Here is a 27,156-nt window from a genome sequence, read left to right on the forward strand (position 1 = left end):
TTTACTTTACACAAACGTGTCCTTTTCTCGATGAGAGGTAACAGTGTTCGGAATGCCTGTGACTTTCTCTCTCATTTTCTCCAGTAAAGGGGAATGCAATGCAACAGTGAAAGGCTAAGCAAGCACCCTCATCATTACTACCAAAGCAAAGCATTCGTCTTCCTCTCCAGTCTCAGAAAAGCCAGTCCGCAATGCTATTGTCCACAGGCTGACTAAGGAGTGTGGGTCGCATCGAGCCTGCTGGTACTTCTTCTGAGTACGACCTGCTGGTTAGTCAGGGGTCTCAAAAATGTCCCGTGGGGTCCTGCTGGAGTTTAGACCGGATCAATATCGGTTTAGTTCCCCTTGTTAGTTAAGAGGGAAGAAGTACTTTCCATCCTGGACAGGTTTATTCGGAAGCAAGTTCCCCTACGTTCAATGGGGCTTATTCCCAGGGGAATGTGCACAGTTAACAAAAAAGGGGGTGTGTGGTGATGGGGACTGACGGCGCTCTGTTGCTCAGCTCGCCCTCAACTCCATTATTTTAATTGGAAGTTACTTTTGTGGAAAGACACGTAGAATCTCATTCTAGCGTGATTGGCAAGAAAAGCCACGAAGAGGCTGCTAGTAACTCTCTTTGGTTTGAGAGGAGTTGGACAGTTTCTGCTTGCTCAGCTGATGAACACATATCAGTGCACAGCCCGGCCGCTTTGGACCCGTGCAGCACCAATCTACTCACATTCGTTTCGAGGTAAGTGCCGACGATCACAGAGAGAGACAGAGAACTCGCTCTATAATAATCCTTGTACAGGATTGTAGTCTTTTCTTGACTCCATGTATGCCCTGCAGGAGCATCGTAAACACCGCCTACATTTATGTGGAGCTTTGTGATTTGTTCGCTACCTCTTCTCTCGGCGTTTATGGTTGTTCCATCAGGCTGCCACTCCTATCCCTTGCCTGTTGATTGGATCAAACGATGTCACGCGCTACGGGTTTCCATAGGGACGCTTGGGGCGGGTACGTGGGCGGGTGGGACAGTCCTATTCTTTTCATTGGCTAGGCACCTGAGACCGAATTCATGTGATTCGCTGACTTGTTCCTGGTGCCGCGCCTCCCCCACTCCCTCCGTCAATGGGGTTAGGGTGTCACGTGAGGAGAAAGGGTGCCAGGCGGTGGCAGCGGCAGCCGACGGGAGGTGCGGAGTCATGAAGTACTATGAGGTGAGTGAGCAACCAGAGGCCTGAAATGGTGGTCTCGTGGGGCACGCACGACATGCATTCTTCTCTTGCCCCGCTGGAGATCCATCAGCCTGCTGCTCGTGCTCTGACCTGAGGGGAGATTGGTGGGCATCACGCACGCGTGGGATTGTGGCGCGAGGTCTGCGCATGCGCAAGGACTTGTGCTTAGGGCGGGAGAGTGAAGATTCTCATGTCCGTATGTAGGGAGTGGATGAGGTGTGAGCATGCACGCTAAAGTGTTGGAGACGGGATGGGATAATGTTTCTTACTTGATCTGACTTAAGGCATTTCTAAATCTGTTGTACTTTAGTGGTATGAAGTCTGTGCCATATCTACGTATGAGATTCTCGGGTTACTTTTATGTCCTTAACTGCCTTTACTTCTGGCTAATGAAGAGTTCTGTGAGATTCAAAAGCTTGCAACCTCTTCTGTTGATTTAATAGAGATGTAGACAGGCAGGTCAGAAAACTAATTCATCAAGGCAACATTCCACAATGTGAAGGATGAGACTGTGTTGATACAGGCTCTCTGGAGTAATCAAAAGGTGTATGAATTCAATCAGCAGGCAAGCATCAGCCTAAACTGGTCTTGGTAATATGCTTCTGCCTGTTTTGTATGTAGATTTCTTTTGATCTTTCCCTGACTATTTCCAAACATGTGCTTTCCTAATAGTGATTGCAGCTTTAATTTTCTTGCACAATAGAGAAAATAGCTCTCTATGTCCTATGCTGCTTTTTTTCTTCATGTTTTAAGTGGCCAACTAGTGTTGTTGAGAAGTATTCCAATCCATATTTTGTAGGTGAGAGGGGTGTTCTGATAACCAGGTTTGATATTACCAGGTTTCTCCCAGAAATGATGCATTTCTCAATGTATACTCTTATAATCTCACCATAGATGTAAGACATTTGATCAAGTACTGATGTTTCATAGGAGAAGGGTCAATGAGAGGTAGCAGAACAGGTTTAAAATGCAGTAGCCATCTCAGTAAGCTTTAATTCCACTATTGAAGTTGCACCCTTTTGGTATAGCAACTGCAGAAAATTGTGTTCCTTCAAAAAGAGATGTTTTTGTCCCCTCTTCTGTTGCTACTACTGATGTTTCATAGGATGTTGCTTTTTCTTGCCACACATACAGCTTTTGATTTGCCGGAACAGCCCATGTCAGCTCAATCTTTTGATTCTGATTGTGCAAGGCTAATTGCTGAAAGACTTTCATGTTTCATCCTGAAGAAGGAAAGCGCAGTATATGCAAGTTGCCTGGAGAACTTGTTGCTTTTATAGGTGTGTTGCAGTCAAGAACTTACTGAGGTTGAGAGAGGAGGTGGAACACATTGCTATTCAGAAAACGTATGTCAGCTGTTGGAACTGGTACTGAAGAATATACTAAAATGGTTTTCTGCAGTTCTTATTTAACTGTCTGATGCAGGAGCTTGAGATTTCTTCTGTAGAATTGATTACTGTCATCTCTTGGAGGCTGGTTGTTGCAATACATAGTTCATAGGCGTGTTCTTGGACATTTCGGTATTTTTCAGTGAATGAGAGATGAGACGTGCCCTTTGTGCCTGCATGCAACTATGTGGTGATGTAGTCCATTGAGAAACTAGAAAAGAGAGCAATATTGATTGCTTTCCCTAGGAGCAGGTTTATGTTCTCGCTTACTGCACCTTTATTAGTAATGACTAAAAAGTGCTGTTCAGGTTCCATAAGAGAAAGCCAACTGACCAGCTAAGCCCATAATAAGTAGTTTTTATCTTCATTTCTTGAGAGGGTAAGCACTGTTTTGGCCTCCTTACATATAAAATGTCAATTCTGGGGATAGATAGAAAAGAACTGGCACTGATGTCCCTTTAATAATTTGCAACTTTGCTAAGGAAACAAGTAGGGCTCATAGTTTATATGTTTTTTCTGTGGCTAAGGAAGTGGCGCAGTGGTGAAATGACTTGCCTAGCAAGCATGAGGTTGCCGGTTTGAATCCCCACTGGTGTGTTTCCCAGACACCTATACCAGGCAGCAGCGATATCGGAAGATGCTGAAAGGCATCATCTCATACTGCGTGGGAGGAGGCAATGGTAAACCCCTCCTGTATTCTACCAAAAGAAAACCACAGGGTTCTGTGGGCGCTAGGAGTCAAAATTGACTTGACGGCACACTTTACCTTTTATGGAAGTGAAGTGATGACTGAATTCTAACTAGTTTATGAGCAGTAGACTCTACCTACAGGATTTTATGTTTGTTTTGAGGGTTTCATTAATCTGACATAACCTAAGAAACCTCTAGACACTTGTGATTCATTGTACCAAATGTCAGCGGTATGATAGCTATACCTGGGATCCTTGTTTGCTGTTTAAGAGTTGTAGCTCTAGGAATCGGTAATACTTCTGTGGTGTTTCCTATCCTAGCATTTACCTAGACTAAAACAAATTTTTTAAAACTGTGTCTTGGGTAAACTTGGGGTTTGTCTAAAGTATATCAGTGTCTCGGTGCAAAGGTCTACTGCCAGACAAGTTTTCTTGAAATACAGCATGCCCACCACTACTAATCTTCCTATGTAATGTGGGTTATGTTCCTGTGAAGTAATGCCGAACGGACCTGGACAGTGTTTTGAATGAACGGAGTGCGTAGTCTAGCTCCAGAGTCTTCTGCAGTATATTGAAGTTCCATGGCAGATGTGCAGGGCTGCTTCAGCACATGTGTTCCTGTGGAAAGGGTTCCCTGAAGGTGAAAGGTTTGAAGAAAGAATACCGATCTGGTCTGCAGAAAAGGTTTGAAGTGTAGTATTCATATTAAATGTCCATCGGTATCTATATATCTGATGTTCTGAGACTATGATCCTCAGCTGCATTGCTCAACATTTTTAAAAGTCCTTTGGGAATTTTTAAAACATAAAATCGAATGTGGAGAATTAATAACTTGTTTCCCCCCTAAATTGTCTGACAGTGCTTAGGATTTCTAATGTGTATGTGAGGTTTGTGAGGCAGGCATTCAAATGCTTTGCTCTGCTGCAGTCTGGAGAATGACCTGAACAGCTAAGTCTGTCTCTTCAGCCATGAGGTCAGACTGGCCTTTGCACCTGTCCTGTAAATGGATATATGCCTAGCAGTGTAACACTACTAAGATTGGCTATATGTACCTCCTGCCCAACCAGCTCAGCAGTTTCTCAAATACTTTGTGTGGTGAATGCTCCCATCTGAATATTGAGCAGAAGAGCATTTCATATCTGTGTCCAATATCTTCATCTGCTTTAAGTGCCTGGAATGGAGGAGAAATCCTTAGAATTCCAGTTTTCCAGGCCGAGTTAAAAAAAAAGAAAAAGAAAAAAAGAGCCCAGTTTTTCCTTGGCTAGCAATGAGACCAGATCTAATTACATCATGCAGGGCAGATAAGTTCAGCATTTGTCTCCATATTGTCATTTTATACCTGTTACCACTAAGCTGCAACTTTTAGGAACTAATTTTTCTTATTTCTGTCTGCTTTATTAATAGGGAAAGTTTGCCCAAGAGTGTCTGTTGAAATGGATGGTGTTTCTGCTGCTCACAGCAGCCGGTTGCTGTTATCTGTAGGCACACAGGGCGGAGGACAAAGGTTGTCATCTGGCTGGAATATGTGGAAAGCTCTTGCTGTATAAGCTTGTCCTCAGAATTCTTATCCACTCTGATGTACTTTCTTATACTGAAAATACTGTCCAGTGAACATTCTCATTGCACCTAAGCCCAACTCTTAGCCCTCAGATGCAGCTGCTTTTGTGTTTATATAGGACTCTTCGTAAGTTGGAAGTCCAGAGAGTGGAGGGGAAAAAACTTGCACGTAAGCCAGTTACCAGCATTCTGCCACATGGCAGTGTGAGCAAAAAACTTGGGAGCTTGCTTGTTGCTTAGTGAGGTCAGTAGGGTGCAGGTTTAACCCACAAACCGATGGTGTTCCAAGTGCTCTTCTTTCTCCCATATAAATGAACAGTAGTCATTTATTTTTATGGGGAAAGCAAATAACTGCCATTGGAGATGAAAACCCTGCTCTCCACCTCTGACCTTGGATCATCTCACCTTTGCTGACAAGGATCCCACAGGCCCCCCCTCAGCATGTACATCAATTGTCATGATGACAAGTCTTTAGGAAGAAGCCCATCCTATAGGTTTTTTCGCTCCCCAGATTCCATATCCAAGGGTGGACATAGATGCTTTTGGCTTTTGCTTCTAAGAATATTGTACATTATTTCCATTTTCTTACTAAATAAGTGGTATACCTTACTATTATAAAAGGAGAGGTCTGAAGCATTGTCAGGTTTTTAACTACTAAGTTCTGAAGCTTTAATTTAGCTAACTAGTTTGCTTCTAAATGTGGTTTTATTTTATTTTTTTCAGTGAGCTTTTTCTTCTCATAGGAAGCTAGGAAGCTGCTTTCTAGGGATGTGCGAATCGATTTGGGTACAAATCGATTTGTGCCCAAATCTAGCTGATTCGAGCAATTTGGAAACAGAACAAATCGCCCCCTTTGGTCCATTGGCTAGATTCAGGTCCAAATTGAATCGCGCCAGATTTGAGGATTCGTTACACACAAAAGAGTCTGAACACCTCAAAAATCCCTAAAATATAAATGGAGTACCCAGTGGTTTGCAGGTTGTGGGGTAGCTGGCACATGGGATGCCACTAATTTTCCACCTGCAAAGCAGTGGGGTCAAAATGAACAGAATAAATGAAGGTGTGTAATGAAGACACCAAAGAATCTAAACACTCCATAAATTCCTAAGAAATAAACTGAGTACCCCAGTGTGTGTGGAGGGGTGTAGTTGGAACATGGCAGTTGACAATTGGCACTGTCCAATGACAGTCAGAATGAACAGAAGGAATGAAGGTGTGCAGTGAATCCTCATAGGGATACATTATGAGGAAATATTATTTTACACCAAAGAAAACTTGGAAAAATAGTAACTGCACATTTTGCTCCATAACTCCACTTCTACAAGGGCTAGAGCTTAGCTTTAAAAAAAATTAAAGCTGTGGATCCATGTGAGTGTTAGGATAAGGTGTCTTCGAATCCCCATTATTTCCTATGGTGGAAACACACAAAGCAGTAAAAACAAAAAAAAAAATCATTAACAATCAACCAAGTGCCCTACTGCCTTGAAATTTCGATGGTAAGTGGCACCCATGAGGACCTACCCACCACCCAAATTTGGTGCCCCTAGGACCTTTATAAGTGGTCAAAATCTATCTGAATCAAATCCAAATTGAATCGGGTGATTTGGGGGGATAGATTCTGACACAAAATAAATCAGGGATGATTCAATTTGGGCATGAATCAAATTTAAAAAATCAATTTGTGCACATCCCTATAGCATTTGTACTTGGAGATGCTGCCAGGGATTGAACCTGGGACCTTCTACATGCAGAGCAGATGTCTTACCAAGATTGGGCTTTGTAGAACATGAGTTTACAAAGCTGCAGGATAAGTACAGAGATATTCTCTAAATCAGGGTTAAGCAATCTGGATTCTCCAGTTGTTGTTGAACTACAATTCCCATCATTCACAGCCACAATAAATTGCACAACAAGAGTCAACAGTTGGAGAGCCAAGGCTGCTTACCCCTGCTCTAAATAGTAGGACCTCTTTTAGAAACAAAGGGCCTAAGTATTGAGCATCTCTATATTAAAATATATAGATTAGCCACGGGTGACCCGTGGCTAATCTTGGGTGGTACGTGGCTCATCTTGCAAGAGTTCCGCCAAGAGAGAGAAGGCAGGGAGAGAAAAGGCCGGATGGCGGGGGAGGAAAGGGTGAGTGGCGAGTGGTTGGGGAGGGGGAGGAAAGGCCAAACAAAGAGTGGGGGGGAGGGCAAGGGGGGGGCACGGGGAGGAATGGCTGAGCGGCCATTGGGTGGTGGGGAGAGGAAAAGCCAAGCGGCAAGCGGGCGGGGAGGGGGGGAGGAAAGGCCGAGCAGTGAGAGGGTGGCAGGAGGGGGAGAAAAGGGCGAGCGGCGGGTGGGTGTAGAGGAAAGGCTGAGCGGGAGGGGAAAGCCAAGTGAGGGGGCCTTCTGTTGCCCCACCAAGTCTCTGGGGTGGGGAAGGCTGAATGCACTAGCGCACAGATGCTCTGTCTGGGTTCAGCTGGTGTAATATAAAGGCGTTCTATGCAATTGCAAAGGCTAGAAAATTGCTATTCTTGAAATGAACACTTAGGATTTAGTGTCTGCTATGGAACGCAGTGGGGAAATAACTTGATTATCAAGCCAGAGGTTGCTGGTTCGAATCCCTGCTGGTATGTTTCCCAGACTATGGGAAAAGACTATGGGAAACATCTATATTGGGCAGCAGCAATATAGGAAGATGCTGAAAGGCATCATCTGATACTGCGCTGGAGGAGGCAATGGTAAACCCCTCCTGTATTCTACCCCAGGCCTCTGTGGTCGTCAAGAGTCGAAACCGAATCAACAGCACACTTTACCTTTTTTATGGAGGATATTATAGTCTGTTTTTCTCACCATCATCAAAACCATAGTTGATTCTTCCCCTCATCAAAGTTATAAAGTCGTACATATTATAACATCGTTATAAAAATCTATGGTGTGGCCACTTTTGGAATACTTCATATGGTTCTGGTCACCGTATCTCAAAAAGGATATGATAGAACTGGAAAAACTGCAGAAGGGGGGGGGGGGGGCAACCAAAATGATCAGTGGCTAGAGCACCTTTCTAACAAAGTAAGGCTATAACATTTAAGGCCTTTTTGTTTACAGAAACGGTGACATGATAAAGGTTTATAAAACTATACCTGGTGTAGAAAGAGTGGATAGAGAGAAGTTTTTCTCCCCCTCTCACAACACTAGTACTAAGGGTCATCCCATGAAACACATTTCCAGGAAATTTTGGACTGACAAAAGGAAGTACTTTTTCCACACAGTGCATAATTAAGCAATGGAATTCTTTGCCATGGAATGTGGTGATGACCATCAGCTTGGATGACTGTAAAAGTGGATTAGACAACTTCTTGGAGGACAAGTCTTGATGGCTATAGGCTACCTTCAAATTCAGAGGCAGGATGCTTCTGAATACAAGTTGCAGGTGATCAACAGCAAGAGATGCAGCATGGCTTCATCTCCTTTTTGTGGACTTCCCAATGGCTCTGGTGGGCCACTGTGGGGAAATAACAGGATGCTGGCCTTGGATCTGATCCACAAGGCTTTTCTTATGACAATCTCCTCCTTGTGTTCAGGTGCTGCCCATATGCATTGCGAGTCAGGAAAGAGAGAAATAAGTAGAAATGGACTTGAATTTAGAATATATGATTAAACTAATGCTGATTACTGTGGGACAACTTACCTGGATGCCACTTTGAAAAGACTTCTAGTGGGTATTATTGTTGTAAGTTGTAGTATAGCAAAACAAAGTAAATATCCATATGTTGCTAGTAGAAGACTTGCAGTGGGATTGAGAAACCTTTTAGGTTTTCGACTATCATTTCACCTCCAGCCCTTTCATCTTGATTATCATATTTATTGCTTATGAGCAAATCAGGAAGCAAACCACCCCACTTGCTGCTCCACACTAGAGCTTGTCAGAAGGAGAAAGCCAATACTTCCTATTACATCAATCAACATGTACCTCCATATCATCTTATTCCTGTTGAGAGCTTCATGTTGAACTTTTTGTGAGTCTGTTTATTATATCTTTTCCCTGTAATTCTTTTTAGCCTCTGGGTATCATTCTTGCTGGCATAAACCTGATTAAACATTTTATTATAAATTCGTGTTGGTTGCCCTTGTGCTTAGGAGAGTTAGCAGTACTATGAAGATTAGAAGACCCTCATGAATGAAAGTTGTTTAAGTATACCTTATTTATTTTTGAAGTGTAGACAAATAATTGCATTTAGGTTGTCCCTTTAGTGTGAAACTATTGTTGCCAACCCAGACTTAATTCAGGTCCAAACTGTTATCCTTGATCAGATGGATCAAACAGCTGTCTCTGTCATTTTAAAAATTGTCTAGCATGTCCAATTTTGATTGGAGCAGCAGCAGTAGGGGAGGGATCAGGGCCAGCAGTCTATAGCACACATTCCAAGAATGATGCACACAATGATTTTGCAGGGCACTCACACTGCTAGGAAGACCACCCCCTACGATGCCTGTTGCCTGCCTCCAGCCACTATGAAACCCACTGCTAGATTTGGCTTTTCTTTGTAAGATTTGGTTTTTCTTTGTAAATAAGGCTGCAAGTTCCGTATTTTCAGTTCTGAGGTATATCCAAATACGTAGATATATTATTTGTTACTGAGTTAGAATGAAATGATAAGGGGGGGGGGGAGAAGAATCCAAGTTGATGTATTAGTTAATTGTGATTTTCTTTTTTTTCTGTGTGGTGTGTGTTGTTTTTGATTTGTCAGAAATAAAAGAAAATAGAAAAGAAAAAAGAAACCCACTGCTTGCCGGTGTGTCATTGCTTGCTGTGGCAGGCAGAGTATATTCAGGATTGATGGCGGAGGCCTCTTTGGCTGTGCCAGCTGGCTGGCTCTCTCGCTTGAATATACACACTCTGAAATTGAATGTGTATGTGTGTACACAAGAGAATGAGCCAGCCGGCACAGCCGGAGAGACTGCTAGCTATGCCTGATCAGCCTAGCGCTGATCGTGAATGCCTGCGGCCAGGTACTGCAAGGTGACACACCAGCCAGAGGCAGGCAGTGGGAATTGTAGCCGTCAGTCTTCCCCGTGTGTGCATTCTCTCTCCTGTCCACCAGCTGACTTCTGCACTTTGCTCTCAAAATGGCGGAGACAAAGCACAAATGTTTGCTGAAGGACAGAGACAGACCAGCCAGTGATGCTTAGTGCTGACTGGAGGACAGCACTGAATGCTGCCGGGAAGAAGAGAAGCAACAAGCAGTGCAGGGGTTCCAGCCCAACGGTGAGTCCGGTAGCCGGCGGCATGACCAGTGATGTGGCCAATGCTGGGGGGGGCAGTTGGGTGGGGGGCTAGAGAGGTGGAGATGCTAGGTTAGCTTAGTTTTGAATGTCACCCTTCCTTGAGCTGGCCCTGAAGACTTGGCACATCACTTCTGAAATATTGCTATCTCCAGATTGAACTGTTTGCCTAGTGCCATTTTCCCAGCCTAAGCTGCTGTTGTTCCCATGGGGGAAAATAAAGGTTCAGTCGTGGCTCTCCTACATTGCATGTAATTTGGGCCTCAAACAGGCTGTGTCAGCTAATGATGCTTAGCCAAGTTGGCATTGCTTTGCAATAAACCTGGTAGTGTTCGAGACATTTATGAAGACTTGGAGAGAGGGAGAGAGAGAAATAATCAAACAAGTCTTAACTTTAGAACTTAAAAGTCAGATACCTTTTCTTTGTTCAACTTGTGTGTGTGTGATCACCTGTACCTTTTTGGGAATCTGGCAGCTTGAAAGAGAGAAAAATCTGTTCAGGAGGCTTATGTATGCTAAAGGGTAGACAGTAAAGAGAAATAAACTGTCTTGTTTCTGTAGTTAATATTATCTCATCTGGTGACACAGCTGCATTTTCTAATATCGATAGACATCTTACTCCTAAAATATATATATGTATAGATAGATAGATAGATAGATAGATGGTTGAAGGTGGTAGAGAATGTTAGAAATCAACTGGGAATTTCCTGCCTATCTACAATTGCTTGCTGAGAGTGTGGACACTGAAGGCTGTTTTCAGACTCAGAGGATTAGGAAAAATGTGTGGATAAATGCTGTAATTTTGCTCAACATGGGGGTGAGACTCTGAATGTGTCAACTTTGGGGCAGAGTTTGCAGGCATACTGCAGATAGCTTGAGTGTGCTTTTTTTAGCTTCCCAATGCATAGCATAACCATAGGAAAGACCTATTGTGTTGTCCTTTATCTATTATGGTACATACTGTATGCTTTCCCTTAGTCCTTGGCCCCTCCAAAGAAATTGTAATGTATGATGTGGCCTTCAGGAATTTCTCTTTGTTATAAGAACTTCAGTATAAGAACTATAAGAACTTCAGTTCATAAGAGTACTTCTTTCTCTGAAAGCTGAAAGCCTTTGCAAGCCAGTCTTGAGATTTTCAAAGGTCTGGTTGTGGGATGGGGACATGGAGGAGGTGAACCAAATCAGAATAGCTTTGTCCTAAATATAGTAGAGTGCATCATTCTAGATCCAGAAGAATTTTACTTTCATTTTTTTACAAGATCCTTTCCTCCAAAATAAGTAATTTTTCTAATTTTTTTAATTGAATACAGTTCCTTGGTATTTTTTTAAATTGAATACAGTTTTATTTTGGTACAGTACCTGCACAATTGGGCAGCAGTGATCTAGGAAGATGCTGAAAGGCATCATCTCCTACTGTGCGGGAGGAGGCAATGGTAAACCCCTCTTGAATTCTACCAAAGAAAACCACAGGGCTCTGTGTGGTCGCCAGGAGTCAACACTGACTTGATGGCACAACTTTACAACTTGAGGCTGATGCCTAGAAATTTTAATCTGTCTAAGCTCTCACTTCTAGTCTTGCATTTAATTATTGAATCTTGGAGAGGAAAGGAAGAAATGATCTCAACCTAGTGGTAGGATGGCCTCCATCTATGCCCCCAGCATGTCTCTCTCTTAAAATGAGAGTAGTGTTTCTCAAACATCTTAACTCTCCAGCTTATTTTTCCTTTGTTTCTTTCCCCCCTTCTTGCCATTACCAACTATCTGGTTGACAGAGTAATGTGGTGATTTCCTTGTACAAAGTCTTGGGCATGAGGCCTGTTTCTGCATATATAAACTGGGAAACTAGTTTAGCATTGGCAGTTGGTACACACAGGATACCTCCCCTCGCCCCTGTTAAAACCACACAAAGGAAAATGCTGAAACAAAGTAGCAGCTCTTCTGAAAGCAGGTTGGAATGATAGGGCAAGTGAGGGAGGGCTCATCCTCACAAACCCAATGGAGACCAGTGAGAATTTAGTCTGGTGGCGTTCAACCTACTTATGGCTTGTCTGATGGTAGGGAAGACTACCATCTTCCGACCATGATGATTCTATTCTACTCTTCCCTGAAACTGTTTTTCTCTCCCAGATGTTTCATGTTTTCTTGGTGGGGTGGGGAGGGTACTGCTTGTGAATCATTGCATTTGAAACAAACTGCTAAAACATAAACCTATCAGACAATGCTGAAACCAGAGTGCTGTGAGGTCACTAAGTGCCCATTTACAAGGATGTAACTACTTTCTTCTCACTAGTTTAAAAACTGAGCCAAAATGAAGTCAGAAGAATTAAATTTGTCTCCAGAGTTGGATACAATATGTTCTTAAGAACATAAGAACAGCCCTGCTGGATCAGGCCCAAGGCCCATCTAGTCCAGCATCCTTTTTCACACAGTGGCCCACCAGATGCCACTGGGAGCCTACAGGCAGGAGTTGAGGGCACGCCCTCTCTCCTGCTGTTACTCTCCTGCAACTGGTTCTCAGAAGCATCCTGCGTTTGAGGCTGGAGATGGTCTGTAGCCCTCCAACTAGTAGCAGTTGATAGACCTCTCCTCCATGAAGTTATCCAAACCCCTTTTAAAGGCATCCAGGTTGTTGGCTGTCACCACATCTCGTGGCAGAGTATTCCACAAGTTGATTATGTGTTGTGTGAAAAAGTACTTCCTTTTGTTGGTCCTAGATTTCCTGGCAATCAATTTCATGGATGACCACTGGTTCTAGTGTTGTGTGAGAGAGAAAAGAATTTCTCTCTATCCACTTTCTCCACTCCATGAATGATTTTATTGACCTCTATAATGTTTCCCCATAGTCGTGTTTTTTTCTAAACTCAGTAGCCTCAGGTGTTGTAGCCTTGCCTCATAAGAAAGGTGCTCTAGGCCGCTGATCATCTTGGTTGCCCTCTTCTGCACCTTTTCCAGTTCTACAATGTCCCTTTTTAGATGTGGTGACCAGAATTGTACGCAGTACTCCAAGTGTGGCTGCACCATCATTTTGTATAAGGGCATTATAAGATTAGCAGTTTTATTTTCAGTCCCCTTCCTTGCGTCTACTACATAAAATCTACCTTCCCATTTTTTTTCTGCTCAGAGGGTCAGGACCATCTCATTGAGGATTATAAGGTCTTTATTAGTCAATTTCTGTCCTCTTGCTATAAGCCATAAGAAGCCAGAGATTGTTACTGCTACATATCACAATATGCATGTCAAATGGGAGGGTTTTGGGATGGCAGCAGTATGGACACACAGTCACAAGATGGTAGGTGCCAAGTGACGTCCTAATCAATTGGGAAAATTGAGATCACTGTCCATGGCTACAAAACTGAGTGGTTGAAATCTACACTAACAAAGCATGAGTGCTAGGTGACACGTGCTGCTGTTGCTAGTTTCAACTAACATTGCACTGGCATCATGCAGAGGGGTGGTGGATTTTGGTAACCTCCCCTTCCCCCAGAAATGCTCTGTGTCACATGAAGGGATGTCCCTGATTATCACACAGCCCTCAGAGACATATTTTCATATGGTACAGAGCACTTCTGGGGGGAAAGGAGGTTGTAGAAATCTCCCCCCCCCCTTCCTAGTGCAAGTGCCAGTGCTGCTTTAGTCAGGAACTCAACAGCAGCACCCATGCTTTGTTAGTCTGGAAGTCAGCCAGTGTATGTTTGAAGAAGCCCAGCTCACAGTCGACTTGTTTGTATTGGAGGCATCTTGATATAGAAGGCCCAGTCAAGATCAGATTATCTGTACATCTCTCTTTGGGATCGGCCCAGGAACTTATGAGATGTGCTTCACAAGAGAAGTTGGACTTATGAATGAGTTCTTGGGCAGCGGTTCAAGATTAGGTGCCTCTGCAAATGGGAGTTGCACAGATTCCACAGATTCCTCGTAGAATCTCCTTTAGGTTTGCAAGGAAAGATTGGATAGGTATCTTTTGGGGTTTAAGTACAGGATATTCTGCCTTTAGCTGACTAGATTTTTCAGTAGCAGCCGGTGAGACCTGAGGCTCTGGGGGTGGTGGTGAGGGTGGCAGGATATAATCAGGGTGGCCAGCTCAGCATCCTGTGGGGAGTGTGTCCTGCCCCCACCACTCAACTCGCTGCGGCGCATGTGTAGAAGCCAGTTTAGCGGCAGGAGTTAACCACCCTCCTTGCGGGATGCTGGGTTGGCTGCTACCAGCTCCCTATGGGTGCTGGTGGTTAACTTTGGCTGTTTTAAAATCCTGCTGCCCTCATACGCGCACACAAACACACCTGGAGTGGGAGGGACACACACACATACACACACTTTCTCTCTCTCCACCCCCACCCCCCGGAGTGGGCTGCTACTTTTCATTCTTGAATAATCTACTTTTAGCCAGAAACTTATGGTCTACTAGAGGCCTTGACAAATGTTCTTGGGATCTAGAAGCTGGCCCCAAAATTTAGGAGCCAGACCATGGACACTTGACAAAGTTACTGGATTTAGTGACACAAGGGGGGAAGGTAAATGGTAACATACTTCAAACAGAAACAGAACTGCTTGGGACAAATAAAGATTGTATTAAATAACTCTCACTTCCAGAGGGGTAGTCATGCTAGTCTGTAGTAGCAAAACAGAGTTTTCTGGCACCTTAAAGAATAACACAAGGGTTCTCAACCTGTGGTATGTTCAGCTGTTGCTGAACTACAACTCCCATCCTCCCCAGCCACAATAAATTGCAGCTCGGGTCACAGTTGTTGAGACTTGTTTCAATTTCCCAGTTGCGGATACGCAAAACCCGGGCCTTCTCTATAGCTGTTCCTGGGCTCTGGAATGCACTCATAAGAACATGCCCTGTTGGATCACGCGCCATATAGGTCACTCCCTGTAGATAGAACTTTTAGAGCCTTTAAAAGAGCCCTAAAAACACATCTTTTTAGCCCGGCCTCTAGTGATTACTGAAATGATTTTAAACTGGTTTTAATGAGTTTGTGTGTTTTATATTTGTGAACTGCCTAGAGCCAACTGGGTGAGGTGATAAAAATTGAATGGATCATTGTCATCATTTAACATACTTCTGATTCGTTCAGGCTCTGGGATAAATTTGTGCTGCACTTTCTCAGTTCTTGTCAGACAGTTCAGGAAAGTAAGGGGATTTGCGCTCCATTTCCTGCTAAATGCTTGAGGATCAACAGAGCTCAGTCAGTTTAGTGTGGCTCCATTTTTGTAGTTGTTGGGCTGCAGACAGTAACCTGCTAGAGGCATCTGGCTTTGAGAAAGAATTCCTGCCTCCTAGATGTTTGTGCAAGAAGGAGCTACAAAATGCGAATGAGCCTGCCTTTCATTGGGCTTATTTCAGACTTCACTGGAGTAGTGCAGTTTGGAAGTTTTGACTAAAGTTGAATTTGTGCTTTTGTTTTTAAAGGAAAACCATACCCATATTTTCAAGAAGCAGAGAGAAATCAATTCTGTTCTGTCCCATGAATACTGGATGGGTGTAAAACTCGGGAAGCCTTTAAACTTTGTTCTGAGTGCAAAGGAGTCTCTCTTCTACACATGGCTTCTGTGCAACTGGGGCAGCTTGCTTAATGATCCAGCTCTGTTGGTGGGGGCTGATCATGCTGCTTCTAGTCATGGAACTGGCATCTTATTAGAAAGAGGATGCCCAGGCAATGGACAGATGCAATCAGGAGTGGGGTGAGCAAGCAGAGGGGGGCAGGTTGCTCTGGTTCAGATGGGCATGGACTGATACGACCAGGAGGAGGAGGGAGCAACTCCCCCCCCCCTTTGCTTGCTTGCTTTCTGCTCCCCCTGGTTACATCAGTCCAACACCTTTCTTAGGTGCCACACTTAAATTTCCAGGTGCCACGAGGAGCTGGTGCCTGAGAATTGTTGAGCCCTGATCTAGAGTGCCTCTCTTCTTATGACGTGAAAAGGGGATATTTATTAACTACATTTTTATCTCACCCTTCTTCCAAGGAACTCAAGGTGGCACATATACCCTCCCCATTTTACCCTCACAACAACCCTGTAAGGTAGTTTAGGCTTTGAGAGGAGGATTGCCCCAAGCTGGAATTTGGACATGTGTCTCCCGAGACCTATCCTGACACCCCTACCACTGCACTATATGGCTATCCACATGGATACATTTCCCCATATTTCTAATTACCCCAAGGCCAGTTTTAAGCACAAAGCACTTTGAAAACTGAGCACATATGCATTCTGTCTTCATTTGATTGTGTGCCTTAAAAAATGGCATTTTATAAATTGGGCATAGCTTCAATTAGTCAGCCTTGCCTTTATAGATGTTACTTTGAAAGGAGTTGGTTTGTAAACGTTGCCATCCATTGGCATTTTGCAATTGCTTTTGTTTGCACTGTAATTTAAGAAATCTAGATTTAAAAAAACAACACAAAAACTTAAAATGATCTTTTAAAATGAAAGTTGTTCTTAATATGTATAGTATTTACATTTTAAGATAGTAAATAAACAACTAACTAACTAACATTTTAACACCAAGTGAGAGCTGCTTCATACAGCAGTAGGTCCTTGGTCACTTCAGTTGTAGAGGTTGCATGTGTACAGCAGAGGGTGCTATCAGCTTAGCGTTTCAGTGGTCCGGAGTGCTCTAATTTTGATTTTATTTGCAGTTTCTCTTTTTCCTTCAGTGGCATAGCCTGGTATTTAGCAGCAGTTCCACTGCAGGTGGAGACAGTCTCTACGCATATGTACAGGTGAAACTCGGAAAATTAGAATATCGTGCAAAAGTCCATTAATTTCAGTAATGCAAATTAAAAGGTGAAACTGATATATGAGACAGACGCATTACATGCAAAGCGAGATAAGTCAAGCCTTAATTTGTTATAATTGTGATGATCATGGAGTACAGCTCATGAAAACCCCAAATCCACAATCCCAGAAAATTAGAATATTACATGGAACCAAGAAGACAAGGATTGAAGAATAGAACAATATCGGACCTCTGAAAAGTATAAGCATGCATATGTATTCAGTACTTGGTTTGGGCCCCTTTTGCAGCAATTACTGCCTCAATGCAGCGTGGCATGGATGCTATCAGCCTGTGGCACTGATGAGGTATTATGGAAGACCAGGATGCTTCATTAGCGGCCTTCAGCAATTCTGCATTGTTTGGTCTCATGTCTCTCATCCTTCTCTTGGCAATGCCCCATAGATTCTCTATGGGGTCAGGTCAGACGAGTTTGCTGGCCAATCAAGCACAGTATACTGTATACTTTTCAGAGGTCCGATACTGTTCTATTCTTCAATCCTTGTCTTCTTGGTTCCATGTAATATTCTAATTTTCTGGGATTGTGGATTTGGGGTTTTCATGAGCTGTACGCCATGATAATCACAATTATAACAAATTAAGGCTTGACTTATCTCGCTTTGCATGTAATGCGTCTGTCTCATATATCAGTTTCACCTTTTAATTTGCATTACTGAAATAAATGGACTTTTGCACGATATTCTAATTTTCCGAGTTTCACCTGTATAAACTGAAGATATGGTGTGTTGGGTCGTTTCACTTGTCAAAATGCTTACCTTATGCCAGTGAAGTTGTGCAACCTTGTTGAGCACAGTATGTGTCAAGATTTCTTATTGGAGAGGCTGCCAGTGCCATTTTTGTTTGCTTTCTGTGTCATCAAAAAATAAAATTGTGCCTGTTTTCTGCCTGTGATGGCAAAGCTAGGAGCAAGCCTGGTGTGGATGACGACATCCACATCTTGGGGGATTAGAGCATATAAATACTTGGAACATCTGCTACTTGGCTGCAGGAGATGCTATTAGTCTCGCTCACCTCTAATTACATCTCTTCATCTTTTTTGAAATGCAGGCAAAATCTCAAGCCTCACAGTGAACTTGGTTGTTGGCTGTGGTAAAATACCTATAAATTAAAAAAAGCCTTCATACATTGAATCTTGCACCCACCATAATTGTAAAGGATGGGTAGACAGGTCTTTGGCCCATCAGGTCACCTTTCTGGCGGCCCCTACAGGCCAAATGGATCAGATATGACTGACCACTGCAACACTGTCATGCACCATATAGATGGGGAGCTCTTGTACTTCATGATACTCGGCCAAAGACTAGTGAGCAAGGGCATAGCCTGCTCTTTTAATGTTCATGGCTTTCTTCCACCAGAGTCAGCAGCATATTGTAACTCCATAGATTACGTGTTGTTCACCTTTGCACTAAAACGTAGTCAAGACCCCTAGTCTCAGTAGGTTTTCCTCTGATCACCATTTCAGAGTATGTTTTTGCCCACCCAGGTGCCAAACGAAAGCACCAGCTTTTAAATGTGTCACATAGTGAAAAGCAGGCATAACACCTCTTTTGTATATTTAGCTATGATTGGGGTGGATAAAACTGTAGCAAAATATAATGAATATGTCATAGCGCACGCCGTCAATAAATAGGGAGAGCCTCTACTCTCTGTGGAGCATGGGCCTGTCCTCCGTATGCCAGAGAGGCCTGTCCTCTGAAGTTTCCTCGCATCTCAGACTGTGGTGGCTGCTTTCTGCTTACATGACAGAGGAGTAGTGGCCATTTTCTCTTTTGTGGGGCATGTAAAATATTGCAATGTCTATACACTGTGGGTGGGTAGAGGGGGGAAGATAGCAGAAGTGAGACGCTTTGTAATTGTGTCTAAGGAACAGGTTTTCTTTCTGATGAAGTGTTAATGCTATTTTCCTGTAGAACAAAAGGTTTAAAACAGTGGGACCTATTTTCCCAAATGACAGATCTAAATCTCCTGTTGTCAGAGCTCTGATGCAGGGGTACCAGGCTCCAGGTCTTTTCTAGGAATGTGCACGGAACTGGCGGCAGGGGGATAACTTTAAGGGCAGGGGAGGATGCACTCCCCCCCCCCACATGTTTCCTCCACCAGTGCTTGCTGAAAAACTGGTCCAGTGGGTCGGCAGCGTACCTCCCTGCCACCCCATCCACTCCTCAGACAGTGACAGGAAGTAGTGTGCACACGTTGGATGCACGCCTGATGTGCACATGAGCGAGTGCGATGTGTGCACACATGCTACCTCTTGCCACTTCTGGTCCAAGGAGCGAATGGGGCGCTAGGGAAGTACGCTGCTGCCCCGCCGGATCGGTTTTTTAGCGAGTGCTGGCAGGCGGAATAAGTGCACCCTCCATTGCCCTTAAAGTGTCCCCCCCTCCGCTGAACCTTTGAACCTCCCAGTGTTCGAACCTCTTCAGAGGCCTGTAAAATGGCCTTCTAACAGGTTCGTGTACATCCCTAGTATTTTCTCAGTAACAATGCAGCAGAAACTGCAAAGAGGGTACTGCTAAATCTGGAAGCCATAATTTGATTAGTCATCCGGGGTGGGGGTGGGCGGGAACTGAGAAGTGTTGTCCAGTGTCATGCCCAAAGCCCTTAATTTTAATAAGATTAAAAATGTCAGGTGTTGTTAATTTGAAGCCTAATTCATACTCTACCAGTGATGGCTCAAAGTCTGCTACCCTTTTGGAGTAATAAACTGGCTAGAAAACATGATCATGATCCACATTGGGCATTTTGCTGCACCCCATTGCTTTTCAGTTGGTTTTGTTTTCTTTAATTCCTGTTGAATATTTCAAATATGAACAGCTTTTTAACTTTGTGAGGGTTTAGAGGGAGAGCTGCCAAAGAAGAAGCTGTCTTGTGCTCTGAGAGATATGGTCTGGTACATGTACTTTATTTTAGAAGATAGCTACCTGGTTTCTTCTCATTTTATGTTGTTAATTAAAGCAGACATTTAAAGCATAGTCCATACATATTATGAGAAAAGTGGCATTAATTTGAGAAGGCTGACTAATGGCGAAGGTAATCACAGTTTTTAACAAGTAGTTCTGGTATGAACTAATCTGCCTACTTTCATTATCCCTACAGCTGAACTAAATTTGGTCCAAATTGGTTAGGTGGTTCATAGGTTAGCCCTCTTGTGCCTCAAATGTTCACGTGTCTGCCATCTTCAATTGGGGTGGATGACATCACCGGAAACTATGCTGTTGAGGTGTCCCTGTGTGTCCTTACAACTGTACCCAGCTTGGTTCATATTGGTCCAGGCATTGCGAAGGTGATAGGGGGCCGACACACACAATGCCAGAAGATCTCATAAGCTTACTTTCTTTAAAGAAAGAAGGCTAAAAATGGGCTCTAAAGCACACTTTAGTGTTCAAAGCACTTGACATTTACAGCTATGTTGTCTCACATGGCTCACTTTATTGAAGTGGTGTAAAATAAAATACCTTCTTGGACTTTTACTATAAATTCCGTTACCATTAAATACTTCAGTTCTTATTAGAGAGGGATTGCAATCCTTCCTTTAAAAAAATCTTTGATTGTAACTCGCCCTCTTCCATGGTTGATGGTGGCTAAAAACGTTATTACACAGGCACAAACGAGACATATTTCCTACCCTGAAGGCTCACCATTTTCACTTTTATCTGTATCCCATGTCTGCAGCATGACTTTGAGGTAATATTATTATTATTACATTTATATCCCGCTCTTCCTCCAAGGAGTCCAGAGCGGTGTATGACATACTTGAGTTTCTCCTCACAACAACCCTGTGAAGTAGGCTAGGCTGAGAAAGAAGTGACTGGCTCAGAGTCACCCAGCTAGTTTCATGGCTGAATGTGGATTTGAACTCAGGTCTCCCCGGTCCTAGTCCAGCACTCTAACCACTACACCACGCTGGCTCTCTATCAGTTTTTTTTACCACCATTCCACCCCTTCTTCCTCCTCCTTGCTTATTTGACTTCTGTGCTAGTTATCCGTGCTGTCACTGTGATGTTTAAATGAATGGCAACCACCATCTCTCTACATCTTTAAGATGCTTTATTGCACCCATCTGAAAGGTGCTAAATATTTCTTAGGGAGGCTCTTGGCACCCTGCCCTGCTAGCTCCCTATCTGGCTTATTTTCCCTCTCTCCACCGTTAGTGGTTCTTGTTTCTGTTGCTACATGGTAAGGACTGTGCTTAATGTCTTCCAGACTTCTTTCAGACAACTCGCCTCTGATTTCTTCACGAATAGCAGAACTGTTGTGCAGTTGTAGTTTGGATACAAAACTACTTTGGTGGGGGGACTATATGGGAATGCTTTAACTATCAAGCTGCCAAGATGTCAGTACACTGAACTGCGTATTTCTTCTTCATCAGGGATATTTTTGTACTTGGGGCATTGCTGGAATTGCAAAATTCAAGCATGCTACTGTGCATGGTGTATTTTTTGTGTGGGTTTGTGTTTTTTTTTTGGTAAATTTCCCTTTATAAATGCATATGAGTGGCAGTTGGGAAATAATTGGGCCCCTGCATAGATATAGTTTGAGGGTCAAGTGCCAAAAAGTGTGTGCGTGCATGCGTGCGCATGGGTGTGCACGCACACACACACACTTTTCACATCTGCCATGGCACATATATATTTTGTATCTGGTATCATACTCATAGGGACATAGGAAGCTGCATTATACTGAGTCAGCCATTGGTCCATATAGCTCAGTTCTGTCTACACAGACTGGCAGTGGCTTCTCCAAAGTTGCAGGCAGGAGTCTCTATCAGCCTGTCTTGGAGATGCTAGGGAGGGAACTTGGAACCTTCTGCATGCAAGCAGGTGGGTGTTCTTCCCAGAACGGCCCCATCCCTTAAGGGGAATATCTTACAGTGCTCACACATGTAGTCTCCAATTCAAATGCAAACCAGGGTGGACCCTGCTTGGCAGAGGGGACAATGCATGCTCGCTACCACAAAACCAGCTCTCCTCCCATGGGGTAGAAGGATATTTCTCAAGTTCTTGAGTAGAAGGATATTTCATATGAGACACAAACTTTCCCCAGAGCTCAGAGTAAAATTTGGAGAGTGTCAACCTTATTTGATACATATTTTTCTTTGTAAGGAGATAATTTTAGGGTGGATTTCATGGGCTACCTTGTTTTTCAAGGTAAACCTTTACTTGAGTTGACTTTCTGTAAGTGCCAAATTTGAGAATTATTATTGTTGTCTGAAGAACATAAGTGGATTATAGGATGAAAACTGTGTCAGCGGTTAAACGGCCTTTTCTGGAATGAACTTCCCCCATCTGTGCCTTGGGAGGGACAGAAACAGCAGGGAATCAGATAGTCTGGCACGGACTGAAGTTGTCAATATTCTCAAGTATTGAGGATTAGGGGATATGGTTACCACATTCCTGTACTGTCTTCAGTTGCGTCTGAGGGTGGGAAGGGGGCAAGGCCATCACTTCTTTCTCTGTTACATGCCTTTACTCCCTTATAAACTTCATTCTGAACTTCATTTTAATAATCTAAAAATCTTGTTTTAATATCTATTTTATTCTGTTTTTATTGTCATGTATTTTAATTTGTAACTTATAAATACTTTAAAATTTGTACACCACCTAGAGATGTACTTATCAGGCGGTATAGAAACACGATAAATTAATTGGCTTCACACACACAGGAACATAGTTAGCTTCCATATACTGAGTCAGACTATCTAGCTCAGTATTGTCTACACAGACTGGCAGCAACTTCTCCAAGGTTGCAGGCAGGAATCTCTCTCAGCCTTATCTTGGAGATGCCAGGGAAGGAATTTGGAACCTAGATGCTCTTCCCAGAGTGGCTCTGTCCCCTGAGGGGAGTATCTTACCATACTCACACTTCTAGTCTCCCATTCATATGCAACTAGGGTGGACCCTGCTTAGCTAAGGGGACATGTCCTGCTTGCTACCACAAGACCAGCTCTCTTCCCTCTCCCACACGTGAGAGAGAATGTGTTTTTACAGTGCATAAACTATGAATAATTGCCAACTGGTCAGCAGTGGTATATCGAAGCATTAGATGTCACCCATGCAGAGCTGGAACATGGTCCTGACATCCCCAAGGGCTGGGGTAAGTCACACAACCACTCTGGGGGCTTAATCCGGTTTGAAGATTGAAATGCGTGGCAAGCGAGCTGGTCTGCCATTCATACATCCAGTCTCTTTCGGAGGAGACTTTCAGAGGAGACTTTCCCACCCTTCAGTATTATTTATTATTATTTATTCAATTTCTATACCGCCCTTCCAAAAATGGCTCAGGGCAGTTTATACAGATAAATAATAAATAAATAAGATGGCTCCCTATCCCCAAAGGGCTCACAACCTAAAAAAAACATCAGATAGACATGAGCAATAGTCACTGGAGGTACTGTGCTGGGGGTGGATAGGGCCAGTTACTCTCCCCTTGCTACATAAAGAGAATCACCACATTAAAAGGTGCCTCTTTGCCAAGTTATAGCAGTAGGTTGTATGAATAGAATGGTTTCCATCTCTGCATTGCCTTGGACATGTAGAACATTAGCCTTATTCAGACATCAAGTTGTAGCTGCTTTCAGGTTTCTGTGTAAGTGACTGTACTTGTGTTCATTTCAAAAGTGAACCTGGGTACAAGTCCCTCAAAAAGTGTACTGCTATATTTGTGGTCAACATAATATATGAATAATTGTATTTGTGTGTACACTGTACACAGATTGTACATGCATTGAGCATAACATGTGAATAGGGCTACAGTGTTATCAACTATTGTTGCCCCCAAAGTGGTCATGTGACTAGGGAGCCCAAGAAGAGGTGTAATATGTTTTAAGACTTCTTTGACATTAATGGATTCAGATGTAGAGTTTTGGGATTTGTTAATATCAATAAGCCAAATTATTCCTTAATGCAGGGGCTCCCAGCTGGGGGCACTACTAACTCTAGGGGCTGTTGAAGGGCTCCTGGGGCTACTCAGAGCCCTCCTGCCTCCCCATGAGGCAGCCCTGATGTTCGTTCCCCATCTGAGAATCACTGGCTTGAAGCAAACATGACCTCCGCAATGTGTCTGCTGCAGAAGGGGAGGGTGAGGCTGAAGACCTTCTTCCTTTGCACCTGATTGGCTGGCTACGTGCTGCGGCATAGCCCTTCCCTCAGCCTGACTGACAGGCTTCAGAAAATTACCACTGAGTACTATATCGGGCAGCAGCTATATCGGAAGATGCTGAACCCCTGCTAACTGGGCAAAGAGACACCTTTTAAACGTGGTGATTCTTTTTATTTAGCAGGGGGAGAGTAATTGGCCCTATCCACCCCAAGCACAGTACCTCATACTGTTGCTGGTGTCTATGTTTCTTTTTAGGTTCTGAGCCCTTTGGGGACAGAGATCCATCTTACTTATTATTTCTCTGTGTAAACCATTTTGGAAACCTTGGATGAAAAGTGGTATATTTGTTGTTGTTGAAAGGCATCAACAAGAGCCAGCGTGGTGTAGTGGTTAGAGTGCTGGACTAGGACCGGGGAGACCCGAGTTCAAATCCCCATTCAGCCATAAAACTAGCTGGGTGACTCTGGGCCAGTCACTTCTCTCTCAGCCTAACCTACTTCACAGGGTTGTTGTGAAAGAGAAACTCAAGTATGTAGTACACTGCTCTGGGCTCCTTGGAGGAAGAGCGGGATATAAATGTAATAATAATAATAATAATAATAAAAATAATAATCTTGTACTGCACGGGAGATGGCAATTGTAAACCCCTCTGGTATTCTACCAAAAGAAAACCACAGGTTTCTGTGGGCGCCAGGAGTCGAAATTGACTTAACGGCACACTTTACCTTTCACCTTTACTCCAATTGGAATGAATAGGACAAGTAAACTTGTTCCACTACTTTCAATAAGACTGCTTACGAGTAATTTAGTGTGAATATTAGTCATTGACTGCTTCCGGAACTCTTACACATTTGTGTTTATGTGTATGCACACACAGAAATTGAAATGTTATAATTATGAGACAGGCTACTCCACTCATTGGCTTACATCCAGATTAAGTTACTCTTAAGCAGTCAGTACTTCAGTGGAAGTACTCATTAGTAACTTAGTCTGGATGTAAGCCACTGACTGGAGTAGCCCATTTCATAAGTGTGACATTTCAATTTGTCCTCTCCCTCTCTGGGGTACCTGAGTTGAGGGTTTGCAACAGAAGGGATAAACTGTAGGGAACCCTGCCTTGGTGTATTGGCAAATGCAACGTGTTTTTTTTTTTCCAGTCTTAGGGAAGATTCTGCCTAAAGGAACTCTGCCGTCTGGATTCTCCGTAGGGAATATGCAAAGGACAAAAGATTTAGACCAAGTTAGGCTGAGTCCATCTGGTATAGGGAACTGCAGACTATCCAAGATTTAAGCAAGCTGGAAGGCAAAGTGCCCTGTCCCCCAGAGGTAGTCAGTGAGCCCTAGTAATATATTTACTGCCTTTGCAACTAGCAAAGCACTCAAGACAGACTCGCAAGCCTGTGCTGAGCTGGAGAGCTGTTCCATCCAAATCGCCTCCCTAGACTGCCTGGACATACAGTACATTTGGCCAGTTGACTAGTTTACTGTGTATACATTCAGTCCACCTAGAAAAGGGATGGCTATACAGACTGAATTAAACCGCCAAGGTGATTAATTGAGTGAGTGGACCATTGCAGGTTGATTGCAAGAATGGGAGTTGGCCGTGCGTGATATATCAATCTTTGCCTGATTGCCACACTGGGAAAATGTCCCTTCCTTACTCACACACACACCCATCCAGCTTTCCCCTGCATTTCTTATTTGGCCATCTTTTAAAGGCTGAGATGTGGGAGGAAGCTTTCTCCTCCTTTGCAAGAGCTATTGTGTACAGCAGTGTGTCTGAAATAATCAGCTTGTGGCATAAATCAGCCTGCTTGGTATTTGCCGTTCAGATACTGCTCTGTATTCTCTTCCCCTCCCCAGGCAACACTCAGTTACTTACCAGGGCTTATTGCTTACCTCTGTGTGCCAGTGGGGCTCTTGTCTTCTTCCCTCACTTACATCTTGGGCTGTCTGCAGTTCATACTATCCTGGCAATCATTTTGTTTCCCTATCAGTCGTTCCTGGGGAAGTCCAGCAGGGCTGCTGTTTTGAAGGCTGCAGTGTGTTCTTCTGAAGAGTTCCATCATTGCTTCGACAGCTTGGTTCACCTCCCAAGTACGACACCCATCCTTACTAGCCTGCCGCAGCTCCCTCCATTCTCCCCACACAACTGATTGTAGTCTACAACAACTTAATATGGTCAGCATGATCTGTGTGCTGCTTCTCCTGGAAGAAATTCTTTGTTCTAGAAGCTCCGAGGCATGTGAATAACCATTCCAGCCTATGAGGCACAGTTCTATTAATACCACTGTTTGGAGCTGGCCCTTGCTCTCTGCTGAAAGTGCTGAACAGACTCCAAATTCTTGCTATCCACTCGAGACAGCTTCTAGCTTCATAGAGGCCAATGAACTCCCAAACAAGTAGGAGGACCCTTCTCCCTCTCTGTGTAGAAAAGAGAAAGCAAGATAACTTGGTTGGTTGGTTTGCTCATTCAATTTATATTCCACCCTTCCTAAAGTGGCTCAGGGTGGTTGACCATTAAAATAAAAAATACATAATTAAACAAAATAAAACACACACGTTTAAAACAGATTAAAACTCACTAAAATGTCCAGTGACTCCTCTTATGGGATTAGATTGGATCATTTTCTGTTTGTGACTCCCGAGGAAGTGGACAAATTGCTTCGGACTGTGCGCCCTACAACCTGTTCTCTTGACCCTTGTCCAACTTGGTTTATCTCATCTGGTAATTATATTATCAGAGAGGGTCTGGTAAATATTATAAATGCTTCTCTGAGGGAGGGCAGGATGCCTCTTAAGAAGGCTCTTATTAGACCACTTTTGAAGAAACCTGCACTGGATCCCTGAGAGTTAGCTAATTACAGACCTGTCTCTAACCTTCCGTGGTTGCACAAGGTAATTGAGCGGGTGGTGGCTTCTCGGCTCCATGCAGTTTTGGATGATGCAGATTATCCAGACCCATTTCAAACTGGCTGTCATGTGGGCTATGGGGTTGAGACGGCCTTGTTTGGCCTGCTGGATGATCTCCAATTGGCTATTGACAGAGGGAGTGTGACTCTGCTGATCCTCTTGGATCTCTCTGCGGCTTTCGATACCATCTACCATAGTATCCTTTTGGACCGCCTGAGAGGGGTG

General features: G+C 43.6%; 1 protein-coding gene and 1 long non-coding RNA gene across 3 annotated transcripts in view; one reads left to right on the plus strand and one right to left on the minus strand.

The window, feature by feature from the left end:
- The first annotated feature begins 1,045 nt into the window (after nt 1–1,045).
- Nucleotides 1,046–27,156, plus strand: part of TECR (trans-2,3-enoyl-CoA reductase) — a 54,107-nt gene continuing 27,996 nt past the window's right edge. The window contains exon 1 of one of the 2 annotated variants that reach the window (XM_053297313.1): nt 1,046–1,199. In XM_053297313.1, coding sequence (XP_053153288.1) covers nt 1,185–1,199 — 15 coding nt within the window. In that variant the 5' untranslated portion in view covers nt 1,046–1,184. Of the gene's footprint in view, nt 1,200–10,008; nt 10,108–27,156 lie in introns of those variants that run through there. The other variant, XM_053297312.1, reaches the window with a different exon arrangement.
- LOC128345422 (uncharacterized) lies at nt 1,631–26,175 on the minus strand. The gene is made up of 2 exons (XR_008316464.1): nt 25,918–26,175; nt 1,631–2,816 (listed from the first exon to the last, which is right to left on the minus strand). It is a non-coding gene; the product is annotated as an uncharacterized LOC128345422 (long non-coding RNA).

The sequence above is a fragment of the Hemicordylus capensis genome, chromosome 2, assembly GCF_027244095.1.
Source record: "Hemicordylus capensis ecotype Gifberg chromosome 2, rHemCap1.1.pri, whole genome shotgun sequence".
Taxonomy (NCBI): Eukaryota; Metazoa; Chordata; class Lepidosauria; order Squamata; family Cordylidae; genus Hemicordylus; species Hemicordylus capensis.